This window comes from Argopecten irradians, chromosome 6 (assembly GCF_041381155.1).
Source record: "Argopecten irradians isolate NY chromosome 6, Ai_NY, whole genome shotgun sequence".
Lineage (NCBI taxonomy): Eukaryota > Metazoa > Mollusca > Bivalvia > Pectinida > Pectinidae > Argopecten > Argopecten irradians.
In genome coordinates, this window is record NC_091139.1 from 36,042,728 (window position 1) to 36,063,265 (window position 20,538).

The following is a 20,538-nucleotide window of genomic DNA, read 5'->3' on the forward strand; positions in this document are numbered from 1 at the left end:
AAGATTATAGAACATTTTGTCGTTTGTAGTATCTATAATGTGAAGATTATAGAACACTTTGTCGTTTGTAGTATCTATAATGTGAAGATTATAGAACACTTTGTCGTTTGTAGTATCTATAATGTGAAGATTATAGAACACTTTGTCGTTTGTAGTATCTATAATGTGAAGATTATAGAACACTTTGTCGTTTGTAGTATCTATAATGTGAAGATTATAGAACACTTTTGTTGTTTGTAGTATCTATAATGTGAAGATTATAGAACACTTTGTTGTTTGTAGTATCTATAATGTGAAGATTATAGAACACTTTGTTGTTTGTAGTATCTATAATGTGAAGATTATAGAACACTTTGTCGTTTGTAGTATCTATAATGTGAAGATTATAGAACACTTTGTCATTTGTAGAATGCTGCCTGTGAGAGTCTAGCCATGAAGTCATACACGGCTTTGATGAAGTTATTACAAGTACATCCGCCGACCTCTCCAGCTTTGATCAACATGTACATGAAGACATTGATGCGGGGTACAGAAGAGATAGACGACTCCAACCAACCCTGGCAGTTCATCAGGACAGTTATTCAGTAGGTCTTGTACAAGCATTAAATTAGCTTCCTATAGAGTCTATTGCATATTATGAGATGATTGTTTGCAATGCGCTGGCATTTATAGATTCCATAGAATTTGTTTAAGTTAGATCTGGAAAACGGTTTATCAATGATGATTTAATTCACAAGATAGAACAGCCATTTTGATGGTGACCGTTTAACTTTACCTTGTCAACATTAGTGATGTCGTAGCAGTCATGTTTGGTGTCATTTACACCCTCATAGACTTCACTTTGGCTTGGTTGGTTTATATACAGTGGAACCTCTCGAAACCGATCATGGTCGGTGCATATAATTTTGGCCGGTTTAGAGAGGGTTCGGTTTGGAGAAGTGAACCGAATACCGATCATTACGATCCGGATTTGATCGATCGGAAGTCGTTTTTTACACTAGTGTACCGTATATATGCCTAGTGTTCATTAAAACCGACCGATGTTGATTATTAATGTGAATGTTATCACAAAAGAGAGAATCATACGTTTAAAAGGAATGAATTACAACAATCTTGACATTGTTACCGCTTATAAACGTAGTTTAGTTAGCTAGTAGCGTGAATGTTCTTGGGGATGTTCTCGTCTGCACTAACCTACATACGGCCGATCGCATCCGGTTACGTCAAGAATATGGTCTAATTACACGATGATCAGTCGATGCCGGTCATTATATGACATAGTCATTTTCTAAAACAATACATGGCTTCGGTTCCTTCATACAGATAATTTACGTTATCCGACAACTACATATATGTAAATAAAAAACCTGTGTGATTTGAATACGAAACTTTCTCTTTACTACTAGCTCTGCTTGTTTTCCTACACTAAACAAACCGCGTGCACGTGGTAGACCTTCGTTAAATATCTAAACAATATACATGATTAAATAATTACACCACCATCTCAATTACCGTGTACCTATAGCCTTTACATCTGTATACATGCCCCAGGACATGACATGCGACAACTATGGTACAGTACGTGTGATGATTTCACGGTCGATTTTGAATCGTGAGAAGACTTCAATGCAATCTATCTGTGTCGCTCAGGTAAGGCCGGTTTTCAGAAGTGTATTTTAGACACATTTGACTATTCCGATCTCAAAATCGGTCCGGTGTTCGGAATTGGGAGGGATCGATTTTGAGAAGTTCTATATACTATTAATAAAGAGGAATTCATTCCGTACATGACATCCATGTTCGGTTTCTAGAGGTGATCGGTTTTGAGAAGGTTCGGTTTTGGGAAGTTACACTGTAGTAGAAGTGACAAATGAATGTGAATATTATAACATAGTTTTACAGTTCTTAAGTACTTTGTATAAGTACTTAAAGCGAATAGTCGGGCAAGTGACTGTAAAATCGGTAAAAATGGTATTAATATATCCGGTATAATTTCTTATGAATTAGAAAAATAAAACTTTCCGTCAAAATCGCTGTACATGCGAAGAAAATAATAATATCTATGGGAATCCTAAAAGTCCTCCCGGACGGCTAAGAGTGCAGTTCAATCTTAACGCATGCGCAACACACACCACTCTCCGTAGTAAACAAAACATGGCTACCGTAGTTTTGAACCAAAATGTTTCCGCCAAAACAACCAACTGACTCACCTAAAATGCGAAAGGAAAGGCAATGGAGCAGCGACAATCCCAACAACTGACTCGGTAAACATTACGACGCATGGAGAGTGTTAATACAACTTGTTATAGTGAAGAGAACAGTTCAAACGAGCACGCGGCTCCGGACCGCTACTGTAACAGTTACGTTAGGCCTACTACGTACCCGGTACTCCCTGCTCAGCTGATTGTGAGTGAGTCTTCGTATTTTGATCATTATGTAAATAGTCCCTAGCAGTATTTTTTTCATAAATGAGTGGTCACATATGGTCACATGTTTCATACCTGTTCCCCAATCGCGTAAAACGTAACCCTGGGGTAAATAGCAGTTCTTTCGTGGGGCCTCTTTAGGGGTAATGAATGCCCTGTATGCTACCGGTCAATTCATACAGTTCTGATGTATATATTTATAGATTTTTAATTTGTAAATTTTTGTTCTGTACATGTTCTGGTAGTGTTATACACATACATTGTATATAGGATTTACATTGTAGGTTAATTGGTAAAATTGTATTGTATATGTTCTGATATACACATATACATATGTACATGTAGGTTTTAGCTTGTTCTTTAGATATATTTGGAAGACACATACAGTATTATTTCTGGTCATAATAATAAATAGTGTTTGTATATTTATTACAACTGTACCTGGTTCATGTGTATATGACAAACTTTACAGAGTTGAAATGTACTGCAGCCATGTATCATTTATAATTATTCTGAATTTTTGTTGGAACTATAGATAATGAATTTTGTATCTTTTTTTGAAACAATATTTGATTCTATCAAATGCATCAGTGACACATTCACAACTTATAAAATGTTTTCTCTAAAATAAAAAAAACCTGTAGAATGAACCTACATTTATTCATTTATATATATTTGAAATTGATCATTTCAATTTTTGTCATATTCAACAGATATAAAAAAATTGTTGGTTCTTTTTTTTTCAGGCACCATGCATGCATAGTGACATGAATACAGAAAGTTCATCCCTTGGACCTGTATACAAGTGTATGTATACATATACATACAATTAGCATCATATGAAGACTGAAGAATGTTGATTTGAGTGCTCTTGAAAGTAAACTTTTCCAATATGGACCTAGAAGATCATGAACAGAACATTTAAACAGTATTCATTAAATGTTCCTTTCAACTGTAATCATTAAATAAAATTATGATGCAATACTTTTTTCATTGTTTAACTTTGTAGAAATATTTGTTTATATTAGTCCTCTAGATCCAGTGATTATAATTCTTGCATCCATATGCCTGCCCATTTGTTTGTCAGGGCTTGTGAGATAGCTTTTCAATTACTTTTAAAATATAAGGATTTTTTTTTACATATAGCAATATAGATAACATTGTCTTAGGATTTCTAAATTCTACTTTACAAGAGAGTAGACTCAACATATAAATAAAACCATAAAACTAGCAAGTTATCTGAAATGTTAAAAATCTTTTTGTCTGAACCAAATTTCACATTTATTGTCTATGTGTAACTTGTACATAGACCATTTATGTATTAATACTGTAGTAACAGTGATTACAAACACATAGACTAAAATGTAGTACTATGTACATCTGTCTTTGATTTGAGTTCTAAACAAAAAAGTGGTACCTATTGGGAAGTTGTGACTTGGGCGGAGGGTGAAATACAGAAGAAATAGCTACACATGGAAAAAAGAAAGATATACAGTACCATATGGATTCAAAGTTGCTCCAAAATCAATAAGACTAAATAACCAAAAAAAAAGCCATGTAAACCCCAAATATGCAATGACCAGATCAATGATAAAGCACCCTTCCACTTCCAGTTATCTGTAGCTATTTCTTCTATATTTCAACCCCCCCACTCAAGTTACAACTTCCCAACCTCATGATTCTTCTGTCTTTTAGCCCCCCACCCCCCACCCCCCAACACACACATACCTGATTGATTGTCATGTTATTTCAGGTTCCTATTCAGGTATTATTCCTAAAAAGCTAAAAGGGTATACACACTGTGTACTCTCAGAGGAGGGGAACCACTTCATTCAAAAATGGAATTTACAATTTCATCTTAATTTTGAAATTTTCAATTTAATTATTAATTACTGGACTATTAAAACAGTATAGAACCCCTCGGCTACAGACAAAGTACTGTGGTACACATTTCTCTTAATTAATTACTTTTCTTCAACTCAATCATCTTTTTCTCCAGAGCACAAAAAAGAACAGGAAACAACAGAAAAGGAAAGTAACATACATGTAGGCCTATATGTTTTCTGGAAATATATATGATGTGTTTAATTCTCACAGCATAGGCCTACATGAATGTGAAGAATTAAATATTATCAATGTTTGAGAGAATTTCCTAGTTGTAATTCTATAGCAGCTACATGGAATGTACGTTTACATATATACATTGTACGATACATATACATCATAAAAGTTTCTTTCCTTCCAGCTGGACATTCATGTCATCTCTCTCCAGAACTCAAATATTGTTTACAAAAAAAAAAAACAACCAGAGACATAGATAATTTAATTAAATCTCTGCAAAAAACTACACGAATAATTGAACACATATATTGTACTTGTAAAATATCTATGTATGAGCTAATTTATTTTCACATCTTTGACAGCTACATGCATGGACGTTCTATGGAACGTTTTCGTGTGTGGTTTTAAATGGGAAATTATGTTACGATTATTTGTATTTAACCTTCATGATTCGGTTGATGTAAAATACGACGAATGCTATGCTGCAATAATTGCCCCTTGCCGGGGCCCCATCTCTGCATCGGCCGAATATTTGTGTCGATTTCCATGTACAAGATGCTTTTATCGAAAAATGATTACAAAGCATTGTCATTAATGTAAGAATACTTCATTTGCATCAAATGTATCATCTCAAAACAACAATTTGCATACCGCATTAGTGGTTTATCACACGAAACGAAACCGACACGACTGAGAAACACATGTCCATGTTGACATTTCCACGCAGCCTCGTTTTCAAAGAGTTTGGAGAATTTATATTTAGAACTGTGCTAAATTTACACGGGGCTTCCCCAAAATTTCAATGGTCAAAACTGGACACCGTAAGCAGAACTTGACCATCATTATGGTATACAATGACTTTTGGAAGGCCAAAGAACGCATTTAGACTGGTTTCCTTTGCCCGACTATTCACTTTAAATGTGCATGTGACAGTTGCATATTAGTCTACACAATTGTACAAATGTTTTCACGTTCATATTTTATGTTTGTCATCACAATATTAAAAGTTAACATGAAGGAACAAGGTCATAAAGCTAGACTGATCATCATGATGTGGTTTCTTATCATTCTGTTGCTTGTCTTAGTATTGATAAATGATAAGTTTTGGAGCAAATGTAAATTGATTCAACTTTGTTAACTGTAAATCAGAACTCAAAATATCCTGTTTAATTTGAAGTGATTAGTTATTATCACATGTGTTTGCTGGGATATTGTTTTGGTCTCTGTCCATCAGTCTGTTGCCATGGAAATACTTAGTCAAACATACCAAATTACTGTCCGTTTTGTTTGCGGACTATAACTCCAAAACCATTCAACACAGCTCCAGGAAATTTCCTGAATACATTTGTATATCAGACAAGTGCTCTTGTTTTGCCTTTTGATATTGCAAACCTTCCATGTTAGATGTTTTTTTCTGTTTCCATGGAAACTTAGTCAAAAATAGCAAATTAATGTTTCTTTTTGTTTCCGAACTATAACTCAAAAAACATTCAACCCAGCTCCTTGAAACTTTCTGTATACATCAGACAAGTGTCCTAGTTGTGCCTTTTGCTATTGCAGACCTTCCATTTTTGGATTTTTTTCCGTTCCATGGAATAATAGTCAAAAATACCTAATTACTGTTTCCTTTTGTTTTGGTAATATAAATCCAAAACTGTGCAAAGTAGATCCATAAAACTCTCTGAATATATCAGAAAAGTGCCTTTGTTAGGCCTTTTGCTTTTCTGTGTAACATGTTTCTTCTGTTACCATGGAAACTGATTAAAAAATATCAAAGTACTGTTTCTTTTTGTTTCTTGGCTCTAAATCCAAAAGCATTCAATGCAGCTCCTTGAAACTTTCTGTATACATGTATATCAGATTACTGATTCTTTTTGTTACCTGATGTTATTTTTTCAGTTTTACAATACTCACATACATTTAAAGTTATACTTGGATAGTTGTTACTTTGACCTTGATGTATTTGGGTTTTTATACCAACTGCAAGGCGCAGGGGATAATGCAACGCTTTGCAGCTTCTTGTTTTCAACTAAACTTTACACTATATCTTGAAATGCTGTTAACTCATATATTCATTGTATACTCTGATTACATACAGTTTTACAATGGGCCTACCAACTTTGTGTTCATGTTCAAGGTTGACTGTTAAATGCTATTCATGCATAGGAAAATTATATCATTTTCTGAAAAAAAGTGAATTTATACCTTGTAATTAATACCTGCTCAAAACACTTACAAACTCATTGTTATCTAAAGAAATAATTATGTAAGCTGGACATAATCTTTATTTTTGATTTTTACATGACTAACCATATGCTGTGATTTTGACAGGAATATCATAGAACAGCCATTGGAGTCGGAGAGTGCTGAGTTCACCAATAATTTTGTGCTGTTGGAGTTTGTTGTTGCGTTGCTAGAACAAAACTTCAAATTCTGTGTACACAGGTATGTACCTTGTTTTGTCTGCTTCATAAATGCTAACAATGATACAAAAGGTTAACACAAATTTGTTATTAGTTATTAATTTCCATTTTCAACAACAACAAAAAAATGAAAATGAAAGGGATCATCCAAGTAAGTTTCAGTTTGGTCCCATCCTAATGTTTTGTTCTGTCACGATTTCATATAAAGGCTGCAGGGCATTTATGTCTTAAAGATACTTCTAGTTTCAATAATAAGATTTCTGTAAAGTGTAAAAGGGACGTGTTAGATTTATGTCTGTTTTGTTTTCTGTAAACATGGAAATTTATGTGACGGGTAAATTTACGCTAATTATGTGAAGGATGTTTAAGCGAGAAAATTTCCATAGAGCGTATTGTTTCATATATATATATATACGGAAAATGTTGAAAAACTTTAAATGTATTTATCACAAAATTAATGTCATTGTGAAATGTTTACCTGTGAAAATCGTGAAATTAAATTTTTGTTAAAATGTCTACATTTACAGTAATAGTTATATTAAGATTGAATCATCTACATACAACAGATTTACTGAGATTGACCAGAACAACAAGAAACTGTTGAATTGTATGATCACTCGGGTTCTGTGGCCAGGTTCATCACAATTCACTATGAACGCCAAGTGTCATGATCTCCTGTCGTTCCTTAGCAGCTGTGTCTCCAGTAACCTATATAAGACCCAAAAGGTGAGTGATGCATATTTCCATATGTCAATTTAGATTTTCATGAATTAGCTCACCTGTCCAAAGCGCATGGAAGCGACTGTCTACTAGCTGTGAACTTTTCACTTTAAACAACATAAATATGAAGGGCTTATAGACTTTATATCAGGCATGTAGTAGACTAGGATGAAGGGTTACCAAGTTTGTTCAAATGAATCACCTTGACCTTCATTTAATGTAACAGGGGTCCAATGGGCTAAAATTGGTTTTTTCCTGACATTAAATTAACGGATATTTCTCTCATTGGATAGAAATCTACTAATTGTTTTGACTTCATGTCACTGATTGATGATATCACCTACTCTGTAGATGCGTGTATTGCCAGTGTTACTGAGCCTGATATCCATGGTGGGGGAATGCTGTCGACTAGCCCAGACCATACCAAACAACCTTACTGGCAGTCTGCTGACTTTTAAAGAGGAAGGAGCTATTGCATTTGTACAGGAGTTATCCAGAAACATTGATGGTATGAAAACTTACTGTACACACATAAGAAGACTGTAATCTTAATAAATAACTTTCCTCATGAAAAGCATTCTGATAAATCATGTTGATTTAATTTTGATTCAGTGTTTTGTGATGGCTTTTGTATCGTCCGCAATGATAGTTTGACTATGGTGCTACTTTTCCGGCAGTGGTGGGACAGCGTTGTCCTCTTTGTTTCTCAAAAACTTTTTAAGTCTAATCCAAACCAAACTTTAAACATAGCTGAAGGACATCATTATCACCTTAACACATCTAATTATTGCAGGATTCATTTCAGGGTGTGGGATTCAGAAGCTGCGATGCTAAACAATACTTAGTTCTTTTTCTTAAAAAGTATAAGTCTTATCCTAAACAATCTTGGAATAGAGAGAAGGCCATCATTTACACCTCAACACACCTAATTAGGGCCCCGCATCGAGATGCGGGTGCCCTATAGTAATCAGGTTGTCCGTCCGTCTGTCTGTCCGTCCGTCCGTCTGTCTGTCCGTCCGTCCGTCTGTCCGTTTTTTTTCTTTTGCACATTAATGATGGAAGGGAGTGGAGTATTTTCCCCATATTTTACATGATGATTCCCCATCCATCCTAGATCTGCTTGGTAATTTTTCAGGCTGAAATTAAATTAAAAAATCGGCCATCTTGGATTTTAACATTTAAAAAAATCACAATGTTGTTGCTCTTAACTGATAAACATTTTGTTATAACATTATGATGCAAAGTTGTTCAGAATTAAACAAGGAGTTGACTGTCCAAAGGTAAGGTCATGGGCCAAGGTTACTAAGTCAAAGGTCAAGGTCAAATTTATTTGAGTTAATTGTATGCTCTTAATGTAATGTTAGCTTGGAATCAGGATTCAAGTTAAATACTTGGAAGACTTTTTCCAAAGAATTATAATAATGTACCATCATCGGTTTCCCAATTAATGTTGACATTAATTATTTATTAGCAACATATAGCTAACACGGAAGAATTCGTTGTCAAAATACTACTTTTCCACTTAAGCACGTCAGACACATAGCGGGGCCCTTTCTGACGTGTCAGTGTTCTAGTTGTTTTTCAAAATTTCATTATTTTCATTTTTAGAAAAAACCCAAATTTTGAAAAACTCCAGGAAACGACATCATAGGACAACCCTAAAAACACCATATATTTTAAAATAAGAAAAACAATTGCTGAATGGAATATTTTTGAAAAACATGTGACTTGAATAAACTAAAAAATGTCTAAACTTTCTTTAAATGAATTCGAACATTTTTATCATACCTGGGCATTTATTAATCAAACATTATTTAGGAGATGTTACATTTTGGGTACTCAAACCTGCTGAAACACAGAACTGGACTGGGCATGCTTCCAAGCTCTGTATTTATAAATATACGCACTGCTGAGGAGTAAACCAATTCATGAAATTAAAAATAAAAGCATCTATTTGTGGAATATTAAGAAAAAAAATCTGGATTCAAGCACAAGTAAGAAAATTTTTACAATTAATTTTAAAAAGAGTTCCAATTTGTCATGTTCACCTACTGGATATCAGTTCTAGTTTCATTAAACTTGATGGGTATAAAGTTTGGATGCAAAGACAAAATATTGAATACTGTAAACATGAAAATGTATGTGATGGGAAAATTTTTGCTAATTATGTGACTGAGTTAACATTTCCATGTAACCTTGCTTTTAAAAAAAAACTATTTTTTGAGAACTGTTCTTTTACACAGGGCTTCTCCATAATTTCAGTGGTCAAAATTGGACATCATAAGCAGAACTTACTGTCTTTTTGACATGTGAGGACTTTTGAAAAGATCCTATTTAGACTGGTTTTCATTCCTGACTGTTTACCTATCATTACACTTTTTGATCCATTGATAATCTGTGTTTATGTGTTGGTAGTGAGCCATACCGATGAGGAACTGTTGGGATTGATACTTCGCTCACTACAACCTGCCTGGCTGTGTCTGTATGTGTGTCTAAGCCAATTAAACATCCTGGACGACTATCTGGTGTTGGAGGGGCTCCCGAGGGACGACATCTACAAAATTTCCCTACACACCATAGTAAGTATATAATGGTACTAGAGGGGCACCCAATGGACAACCTTTACAGGATAACCCTACACACTATATGTTTTGTAAGTATTTAAATGGAAATAGTAAGACATCATATACCTTATTAATATTTAATTTTAACATGATTCATTTTACAACGATTGTGAGACAAGTTGAATATCATATACTGGGTGACTAATCACTTGAGTTAGTCTGGATGAAAGTTCCTAAGGCATCAAAATGTGGGAGGAATCGCGGTATCCGGGGAAAACCCTTTTGATGGAGCAAACCTATTCAGGTTTAGTCGGGAACATTACCTCACCTGTCCTGGTGAAAGGCAAGCATTTTACCACAATGTCATTGATCCAGCCAGGCATCCTTCATACTGTGATAAATTTAATGGTACTGGAGCGGTTCTGAGAGAGAATAACACTAACAGTGTCATTGTATTTACTATATTAACTCCAGTATTTGCCCAGGGCACTTCAAAAATTGCAAACAAAATACCAAAATGCATCAATAAAGAAATGAATAATTTCTAATCTGTATTTAACAGTAAACTTGAGGCCTTGAAAAGGGGAGGGCTGTTTACAGGGAAGAGGTGCTGATTGGTGTGAATGCAGTGATTTGATGCATATTACAGTCCAGAAAATCTGAAGATTTTGCAATTAAAAATTTCAGATTACATGTATATAATTGTGTGAATGGAATCTGTTGCGACATTCATTTGGCTTGATTAGTTTAATGTCCTACTATAACAGTTAGTGTCATTTAAGGACATGTTGGGTTGCTGGAGTACCCAGAGAAAAAACCACCAACCAACGGTCAATACCTGCATGACGACTGTTCAACATATGAGATTCAAACTGGTAACCTGAGGTGGAGACCAATGGTCAATATCTGCATGACGACTGTTCAAAATGAGATTCAAACTGGTAACCTGAGGTGGAGAGTTTCTGGTAATACATTGTATGTTGAGGATATCTTAACCACTCATCCACTGCAGCCTCACATCAATACGATTCTTTAAAATCTTTCATAAGAGAAAGAATTATAGGTTACTGTTGTGACCTACCTGGTATTACATTGCTGTATCTTTTCCATGGTTAAGGATCTTGCGTTATTTCTTTCAGGTAACAAAGTATTTTTTCCTGTTGCCAAAACTTCAACTTCTTAAAGAAAAGCAAGATAATGGGTAAGTTATTGATTATGGAATCATAAGAGCTGTATAAAATAACAATATTGACAGTGTTTAAAAGATTCCTGTTAGGCTAGTGTCATTTAAACATAAAAGATAATTTTATCCATGACATTCATATTTAATATTGTTTCTGTAATATACAGTTGTCTTGCATGTATAAGAAGTGTTAAGAATCAATTTATAAATCAAAATTGATAATTGGTTGAGGATTACTTACTAATTGTTGATTATATAATTGACTGTAATGTACTCTCCTGGATTTATGTTTTAGCTACTGTTATTTTCATGCTTTTATGATGGTAATTTTTTTGTAATAAGATTTGATTATGCAATTTAGACTTCTACACTTCTACTTGATCTGTAATTGAAATGTTTGATACAATTTATTTTTGTTATTTCTGACTGTCCGCAAAATTTAATTGCACTTGAAAATCAGTTTACAATACAGTAGATGTACTTCTCCCTGATGAATTATATAAAGATGAAAAGTTGATTTATTGTTTGATGTATTGTATGGTATATCAAAAATGTCTTAAAATGTTATTTTGCACTTCAAACATAGGATTTCACAAAACTTGTATATAGTGTAGATTCAGAACTATATAGCAAGTTCATGAGTTATCTTCCCTGTCATAATTGATTATTATCTTTCATATCTTTCATAATAGTCATTGAAATGGCACTAGAACTATCTATTGAATTGAAAAATTGATTTAATACTACTGTAATTACAAGCAGTTTTTTTTCAAAATTATCAAAAAAAATTTGTCATTGATTACTAGTTATGTTTCTTAATTAAATTTTTCAAAAAATTTTAAAGGCCAAAAACTGTTGTTTCAACTCGGAAGAGAGCAACAGACATGAATGACACCATGGCCAGTCACTCAAAGGAAAACAAATTTGTTAAGGATGCTACTAAGGCCAACAAGCGTAATGTCAAAGGTAAGTATACAAACATTTTAGAGAAAAGTAAAAATCAGATACCAAATTAACCCATCAATATTTGATCTTTTTGAATTTAAATGGAACCTGCTTACTTTTTAAACCAGTCACATAAAGATATCTTTTAGAAATTAACTCTGCAGTCTTGACACTAAAGGTTATGAAACAGTATCAGGCAAGTACATAATGTACAATAGTAGAATTATTTAAGGCATGTAAATAATTTCATTATAGATGTTTAGTGTCAAATTAATAGTGAGAACAGTTTGAAAGCTGATTAAACAAAAATATCCACGTTATCATTTCGTGGTAGCTTAGTGGTTAAGATTTACCCACATATTACCACTAGCGGAGTAGCCCTCCACCTCTGGTTACAACTTTGAATCCCATATGGGCATTGACAACTGGTCGGTAGTTTTTCTACGGGTACTCTGGCTTTCTTGGTTTTATTAGTTTAACATCCTATTAACAGCCAGGGTCATTTAAGGACGTGCCAGGTTTGTTGGTGGAGAAAAGCCGGAGTATCTGGAGAAAACTACCGATCAATGGTCAGTACCTGGAAACTGCCCGACATGGGATTTGAACTCGTGACCCAGAGATGGAGGGCTTGTGGTAATATGTCTAGACTTCCGCAGCCCCTGTTCTCTGGCTTTATGACCTATAAACCTAACACATCCTTAAATGGCTGTTAACAGGATGTTAAACTAATTAAACAAAACTTTGAAACAAAGTCTTTTATCAAAGTATCTAACTGTAGTTGATGGACTAATCGATGTAAATGTTGTATTATTTACTAGGGGAAACATCCCTCCACAAAGCCTGTATTAAAAATGACGTCATCAACTTGAGAAAACTGCTAAAGATACCAGGTAAAGTTATGTAACACAAGTAATTGATGGTATGTTGGAATCTTCATATTACTACATTTCTTAATATTTTACTCCCTAATTGAGACCCATCTCATTCTTCCACCCACCCAGCAAGCATGATGAATGAGTTTATATCATTTATGGAATTGTTCCTAAATAATCAATAACATCTGTAAAAACAAAACTGCCTTGTGAAACTACTTGATATACTGGAAGACTGTAAACAGACTTATTTCAGTACAATCAAATTTTAGTGCAAAGGATGAATCTGTGCAATCACCACAATGGCTATATAAACGATATACACAAAAACAATTAATACAGTCATATTTAAAGGGACAATTCTAAGAGAACATTAAAATTTGTACATATATCGGAAAAAACCCAGTTCTAATGGAAATTAGATCAGTCGGTTTTACTGTGATATGCCTGAAAAGATATGTGTGTAGAAGTTCAAATTGGCTCGCTGTCCACCATTACACATTGTGGTCGAACTTCTTGTATGCTGAACCCTGTCTCTTGCTCGTAGAGTAATGCAACTGTTGTCTAGAACTGCTCAAATCGCTATGACAGTAGTATGTTTACCTTATTAGATGAATTGTCTTGTCTAAAAATCATTTTATCATCTCAGTGGTTATGTAGTTTATTTGTTTAACGTGCGTGACTTTGGCTCGGGTATGGGTACAGCGTCCATATTGTACTTTCTTAGTCGTATTGATCAACGATTTGATATTTCAATGATATTAATTAAATACTTAACAACGTCGTGGAATTTGTCAATTTTTTACGTTACATGTTTCATAAGAAATGTAGAACAATACATTTATGCCATATTTTGCTTTGGTTATGTAAAAGAATTAGCCTGAGTGAATTGTCCCTTTAAGCGTAGCATTTCCGCAACAAAAAGTGCTTAGATGAGATTACCACTGAAATATGTATGTTTACAGTATACATAAGCTGCTGCATGAGACAAGTCTAGAAATTCTCATTATTGATGGACTGTAAACTACAAATATATATAATAATTACAGCTGTTGCATAATATTTTATATGTACAGGAATAGACATTAATGCCAAAGACAATGCTGGCTGGACACCGCTACATGAAGCCTGTAACCATGGCCACATACAGTGTGTAAAAGAACTCCTAAGCTTTGTACCATCAAAAACTGTAGACACTTTCTTCAGTTCAGGTATTTACTTAATACCCTCAAAATGATGTCAGGGATCTACAATAAACTGCTATATTGTCAACCTCTGTATAAAGACCACCTGTTTGATAAGACCACTTTCTAGCATCCCAATCGACTAATTTTAATATTTAACCTGTGTATAAAGACCACCTGATTATTAAGACCATGTTTTCCTTGTGTGGTCTTTATAGACAGGTTTGACTGTATCTCCTTGTCAATATGTCACTGGAAACCCAAACTACCAAATTTTTTAACTTGACCTTTAGCCTAAAAATTCTGTGGCACAATGTCCTATATGGAATGAATTACTGATTTCGCTTGCACCAAAAGCAAAATAGATGATTTTATTTATATGTGTTTTTGTGTCAGTTAGGCACATATAAACACGATTATACATCAGTTAATGTTCAAATGATTGGTATCGTTTAAGCTGCGATTGAGCATCTTTAAAAATTATGGTTAGGAACATTAACGACTACCTTCTTAGACTGATTTTGAAGAGTCCAAAGTCTCCAGAATAACGGATATAACTTTAGGTTTGTTTTAATACCTGTTGTAAGTCAAAGACATTATTAAACGACATTTGTGTTTGTTTCCTGAGATATGTTTGACACAACACCTACAGGGTTTCCATTGTACTTTACAGGTGATAATGTTTGTAGAAAGGCAGACCTGTTGCTAAGTAACAATGAAGGGATTACTCCTCTACATGATGCTGTTATGAACGACAGACTAGATGTGTGTCGTCTGCTGCTTCAACATGGTGGTAAGATTCAATGTATAGGTAAATTATTCTTATCTAATGCACTGCTTGGTACACAAAATCTTTCTAAAGAGGATAAAACAAAAAAGGATGGTGTCAAATTAACAGGCCATTCTGTTGTTCATTTGGCTGAGCAAATGTACATTGTGTGCTGTTCAAAGACTTCTTTTGTAGGACAGAACACAGAATCAGAGTATCAAAATGAAATTTTACTTGCTTGAATTAAAACAAATTAAACATAAGAGAGACCACAAAATGTACCAATATTTAAGGCAAGTGAACAAGTGTTACGAAAAATGTTCTTTTGTGTTACAGGCGAAGGACTTCTGCGATGCAAGACAGTATATAATTTTACTCCTCTAGACCTAGCAAGGACAACAAATATTAAAAACTTGCTTCTCTCATTTCAAAATGAAGAACAGATGAGTAGTTCACAAGGTATATATGTTCAACATGCTGAAATTCTGAAATATTTCATTAGAAATTCTTGATACATTGTGAATTATTTTAGCCTACTGTCTGTAATTTGTCGTCTGTCTGGCCGTCCATAAACATTTTTTTTTTTGTATTATTTCTCAGAAGCAATTTAAAGGATCCTTCTCAAATGTCACACGCAATATATATATTTCTCTTTGTGCCTAAGGGTATTAAACAGAGAAAAGTTCCGACTATCCTTAGACTGACAAAGGTCACTATGTGGTGGGCACCAAGATCCCTTGTTTCAGGGAGTGAGTTTAACTGAGTTAGAAACAATTAATGTTTTATTCTAAGTTGTAGATTAGATATCTAACAATTTATCCCTTATTCAATGGGACGAAGAAGTAAATTATTTATGATTTATCTTTTCTTCATTAATGATTTTATTAATTTTATTTTTTTATTTTATGTTTTATTTTAGGGAGTGAGAGTTCCCGCGGGAGTCATATCCCAAGCGATTACCTGTACAACCAGGTAATAAATCAGGAGGGACAAAACACTGATCTCGTCAACTGTGTAAGGTACATTGGACTTATAACTAATACCATCAGGGCCTATCTGGAGACCACTAGCCTCAAAACACTTCTCTCCCTCTCCAGGGCAAGGACTGGTGACTCCAGGGATGTATCAATACCGTCCGGGAATGGGTTGCATGGCAGTGTGTCATCAGAGGAAATGTCATCATTCAACAATATGGATCAAGATGTGGATGGAGTTTTGTCAGACAGTGATATGATGTGCCCTGACGAAATTAACAAAGGTGCACTAGAGAAACAGACTCCATGGACTATAAATGACTGTGATATACTCCACAGAGTGAAGTCAGACTTGAAGGTTGCCAAAAAACTGAACCAATACATCAACCAATTTGAAAATCATTTGATGAAAATAACTCAATCCGATGATCACCCATCGGTAAAATTCAGAATCACATGTTTAAGATGCCTGGCTGAAGCAATGTCATAAATCACAATGTGCTCTATGTTTTATTGGAAACAAATAATTTTGAATTTTCAGATATAAGTGATGACTATATAATGTAGTTTTACTAGAAAATGTAACTCTGTACTCTAGTCAATTTAACTCAATACTCATATGTGCCAAACTTAGAAGTATTCAGATACACTGCATTACATGACTATTGGTATAGTGTGTAAGCCTTGAAAGTTTTAGTCTGATGTATTAAATATAATACTAAAAACAATAAGAAGTGTTTGCATGATGTGAAAATTTGGACAACAATTTAGTGGTTAATAATAAAGCAAGTTTTCATGTTTTCGGGTCGTCGGGTAAAGAAAGGATAATATAAATGAATGGTCACAATGTTTTAGGGTCGTCTGGTAAAGGAAGATAATAAACAATCACCATGTTTCACTTTTTGGTTTATGCTGATCTTGGAATTTCTTACTTTTCAAACTTATTCTGTTGGTTGGTTATCCTCAACAAATGGGTTTGTTTTTTTCAGGGAAATTTAAAATAGAAACCATCACTGTCACTCCTTTTTAGCTTACCTTACAAGAAAAGGAAGGCTTTTGATATAACTTTGGTTAGGGTGGGCATTTAGTTTTGGGGTGGACATTTGGTTTTGGGGTGGGCATTTAGTTTTGGGGTGGACATTTAGTTTTGGGGTGGGCATTTAGTTTTGGGTGGACATTTGGTTTTGGGGTGGGCATTTAGTTTTGGGGTGGACATTTGGTTTTGGGGTGGGAATTTAGTTTTGAGTTGGGCATTTGGTTTTGGGGTGGGAATTTAGTTTTGGTTTGGGCATTTGGTTTTGGGGTGGACATTTGGTTTTGGGGTGGGAATTTAGTTTTGGGTTGGGCATTTGGTTTTGGGGTGGGAATTTATTTTTATGTTGGGCATTTGGTTTTGGGGTGGGAATTTAGTTTTGGGTTGGGCATTTGGTTTTGGGTTGGGAATTTAGTTTTGGGGTGGGCATTTAGTTTTGGGGTGGGAATTTAGTTTTGGGGTGGGAATTTAGTTTTGGGGTGGGAATTTAGTTTTGGGGTGGGCGTTTAGTTTTGGGGTAGGAATTTAGTTTTGGGGTGGGAATTTAGTTTTGGGGTGGGCGTTTAGTTTTGGGGTGGAAATTTATTTTGGGGTGGGCATTTAGTTTTGGGGTGGACAGATTTGGCATGGACTTAACTTGTCAAGGTCTAAGTACAAGTGTTGTCCCTGACAACTGACACTTTGATTTTACATTTTCGTTTCAGATAAAAGTTTTTGCACTTTTAAGATGTACAATGGGTCAATTTGACTAAAATGTACATTATGGTCAAAGGTTTTAGTGCAGGTATTGATAATGCTATAATCCTTAGCTACCAACATTGATAGCTGCATTGATGCTGGATTATACATGTTGTTTTTTATATGAATAAGTAAGACATAAACATTTTGGATAATTTCAATGGGTCAAAGTTTACTTGGTTCAGGTTTTGGTGCAAGTGTAAAATTTCTATTATCATTACACTTGACATTGCAGTAGGAATTGTGCAAAAAATTCTATTTTTAACTTTTTGGTTTCCACCCATAAGATTCAGCTCAACCTTGCCTTCGAAAAACTCGGATAGATTATTAAAATATAAATAATTTCTATAGGTCTATATTGAATCTTGTAGTAATTGTTTTATTGTACTAATGGTTGTGGTATTAAGATAACTTTGGACTTTTTTCTTCTTAAGGGATAAAAAAAATCCTCACAATGTAAAATAAAATTATTATAATACAGCATGTCAAGAGTCTTTCATTTTGTTGTCCATTGTTTATATTTCGGTTGTGATATCTTATTTTCCAAAGAAATAAATATTTTCCTACACACCTTTACAATACTGCTTTATCTTGTTTTAGCATGCCTTCATCAGAGAGCGGGTTATTCATGAACACGATAAATTACCTGTTACCTCTTCTTAGACACCGTAGTTAGCTGGTTCCAGCTAGTTGCAGCGCGTTTCGTTCATTTACTAGGTTGTTGTTGTTGTCCGGTTGTGCCATATAAAAACTGGGATAAAACTTGCATGGCACTGATTTCCAGTGTGTGTTCAGTCGGTTTTTAAACGAGTTTAGAGTAGGGGCTTCTACTACGAAGTTTGGAAGGGAGTTTCACGAATCTACCACTTGCCAACTAAACATACTTTGTGTGACTTTAGTCCTGCTCTGTTTCTTAAACAGTTTTAAATTATTACCTCTAGTACTAGCTGAAGACATTGTAAATAACTTGTGTTTATCTAGTTTATCTATTCGGTTCAGATATTTCAAAATTGAATAAATATGCACAGAGCTTAAAAGATGCTCCACCGTTGACAAATGGTATTTTTTCTCTAGCAAAAACAGGAGCAGACGATTTAGTATTTTTCTTCAGTTACAAAAGTTACTTACTTTACACAATTACCACCATTAAAAAGTTTGAGCTTTCAATTTTACTTCAATATAATTAATTAATAATTAACAGAATAATTAATTGCGTCCCGAAAAAATCCCGTGGCACTTTGTCCTATATGAATACAGTACTGCATGATTGCGCATGCACCGAAAGCAAAATAAATTATTTAAAATTATTTTTTATGTTAATTAGTCATATATATATATATACAATTAACCACCAATTATTGTTAAAATGATGGGTATCATTTATGCCCTGTCGGCAATGGAGCATCTTTAAGGAAACTTTGTATGTAAACTAGCATTGGAAAGATCTTGAAGGAGTTTGAATATCGGCTTGATTCGAAATACTTTAATGGACCTTGTGAAACTTAAGTAAATTACATGGAGCTTTATGAAACTTTGGCTTAAAACTAACATTGGAAAGATTTCACATAAGTTTGAAAATCAGCTTGATTCAACCGTAACTGATTGAGTTATTGCCCTTTGCAATTAATTATTATTGGATCTTGTGAACACGATAGTTTGAGTAAATATGCACTGTCTGAGCTTGATGAAACTTTGTATTTAGATAAATATTGAGAAGATCTCAGACAAGTCAGCTTGATTCGAATGTAACTTACTGAGTTATTGCCCTTTGCAATAATAATAATCATTATTGGACCGTTGTTATGAACATGATAGCTTGTGTAAATATTCACCAAAGGTAGTGAAACACTGTACACAAACTAACATAAGAAAAACAAGTACAATAAATATTCTTATTCCATCAAAACCGATGGAATCTTTTTTTTATTCTTTCAGTTCTTATTCTCTAGTTATGCATGTTGCATTTTTGGGACTGAGACCGAAACACTAGTCAACTATTTTAGAATTTGTAAATTGAGCATTGTTATCACAATTTCTCAAAAATTGCTTGTGTGACCTCTAAAAGTTGATAAAGCAAGAGGTTTCAATAGAAGGTGCCATGATCCTTCTGACTTATCAGTATCACTAGGCTATCAGTGTTCTTATGGTATACAGTGGATCTTCTATAATCTGAACACAGGTGTCTCCAGCCTAAACCGTCTTAAGTGATAATTTTCAGGATGGCTGGATTCTGTTTACAGTAAAACATGTTTATAATGAACCTCTAGGGACCAACAAATCACTTTGTTATAGGGCCTAGCATAATTCATTATACAGATAATGGAGATATACCATAGAAACCTTAACGGGGAATGAAAATGCCTACATTATGAACCATGAATTAAATTCAATTTGTTGTAAGCATGTTGGATATAAATGTGTTTTTCTGTATAAAATTACTTAAACAATGATCAAATACATTCCATGAGGTTTCAATCTAATTAAGATTGGACTTGTAATTCCGCTCCAATAAGATGCACTACAAACTAGGATGTGCTCTAATCCAATATTGCATTGGAACGTAACGTAGAGCATCGTAATGGAGTGGAATTACAAGTCTAATTATAATAAGATTGTTGATATTTCTGCGGAAATGTCAGTTTTCTG

The 20,538-nt window shown here is 34.2% G+C and overlaps 1 protein-coding gene across 1 annotated transcript; it reads left to right on the plus strand.

The window, feature by feature from the left end:
• The first annotated feature begins 389 nt into the window (after window positions 1–389).
• Window positions 390–17,393, plus strand: LOC138325747 (SMC5-SMC6 complex localization factor protein 1-like). Its single transcript, XM_069271604.1, has 12 exons — window positions 390–584; window positions 6,819–6,932; window positions 7,477–7,636; window positions 7,982–8,138; window positions 10,046–10,209; window positions 11,334–11,395; window positions 12,222–12,343; window positions 13,141–13,212; window positions 14,271–14,405; window positions 15,052–15,171; window positions 15,484–15,606; window positions 16,067–17,393. The coding sequence occupies exons 1-12, from the start codon at window positions 433–435 to the stop codon at window positions 16,609–16,611; spliced, it is 1,926 nt and encodes a 641-aa protein (XP_069127705.1). The 5' UTR covers window positions 390–432; the 3' UTR covers window positions 16,612–17,393.
• Window positions 17,394–20,538: the final 3,145 nt, after the last annotated feature.

Excerpts from the sequence above, each read along its gene's own strand:
- LOC138325747 (XM_069271604.1), top strand. The coding sequence starts at position 433 with ATGAAGTCATACACGGCTTTGATGAAGTTATTACAAGTACATCCGCCG. Across the intron at positions 11,396-12,221 it reads AAAGAAAAGCAAGATAATGG|GCCAAAAACTGTTGTTTCAA; the intron begins GTAAGTTATTGA and ends AAAATTTTAAAG. Across the intron at positions 15,607-16,066 it reads ACAGATGAGTAGTTCACAAG|GGAGTGAGAGTTCCCGCGGG; the intron begins GTATATATGTTC and ends GTTTTATTTTAG.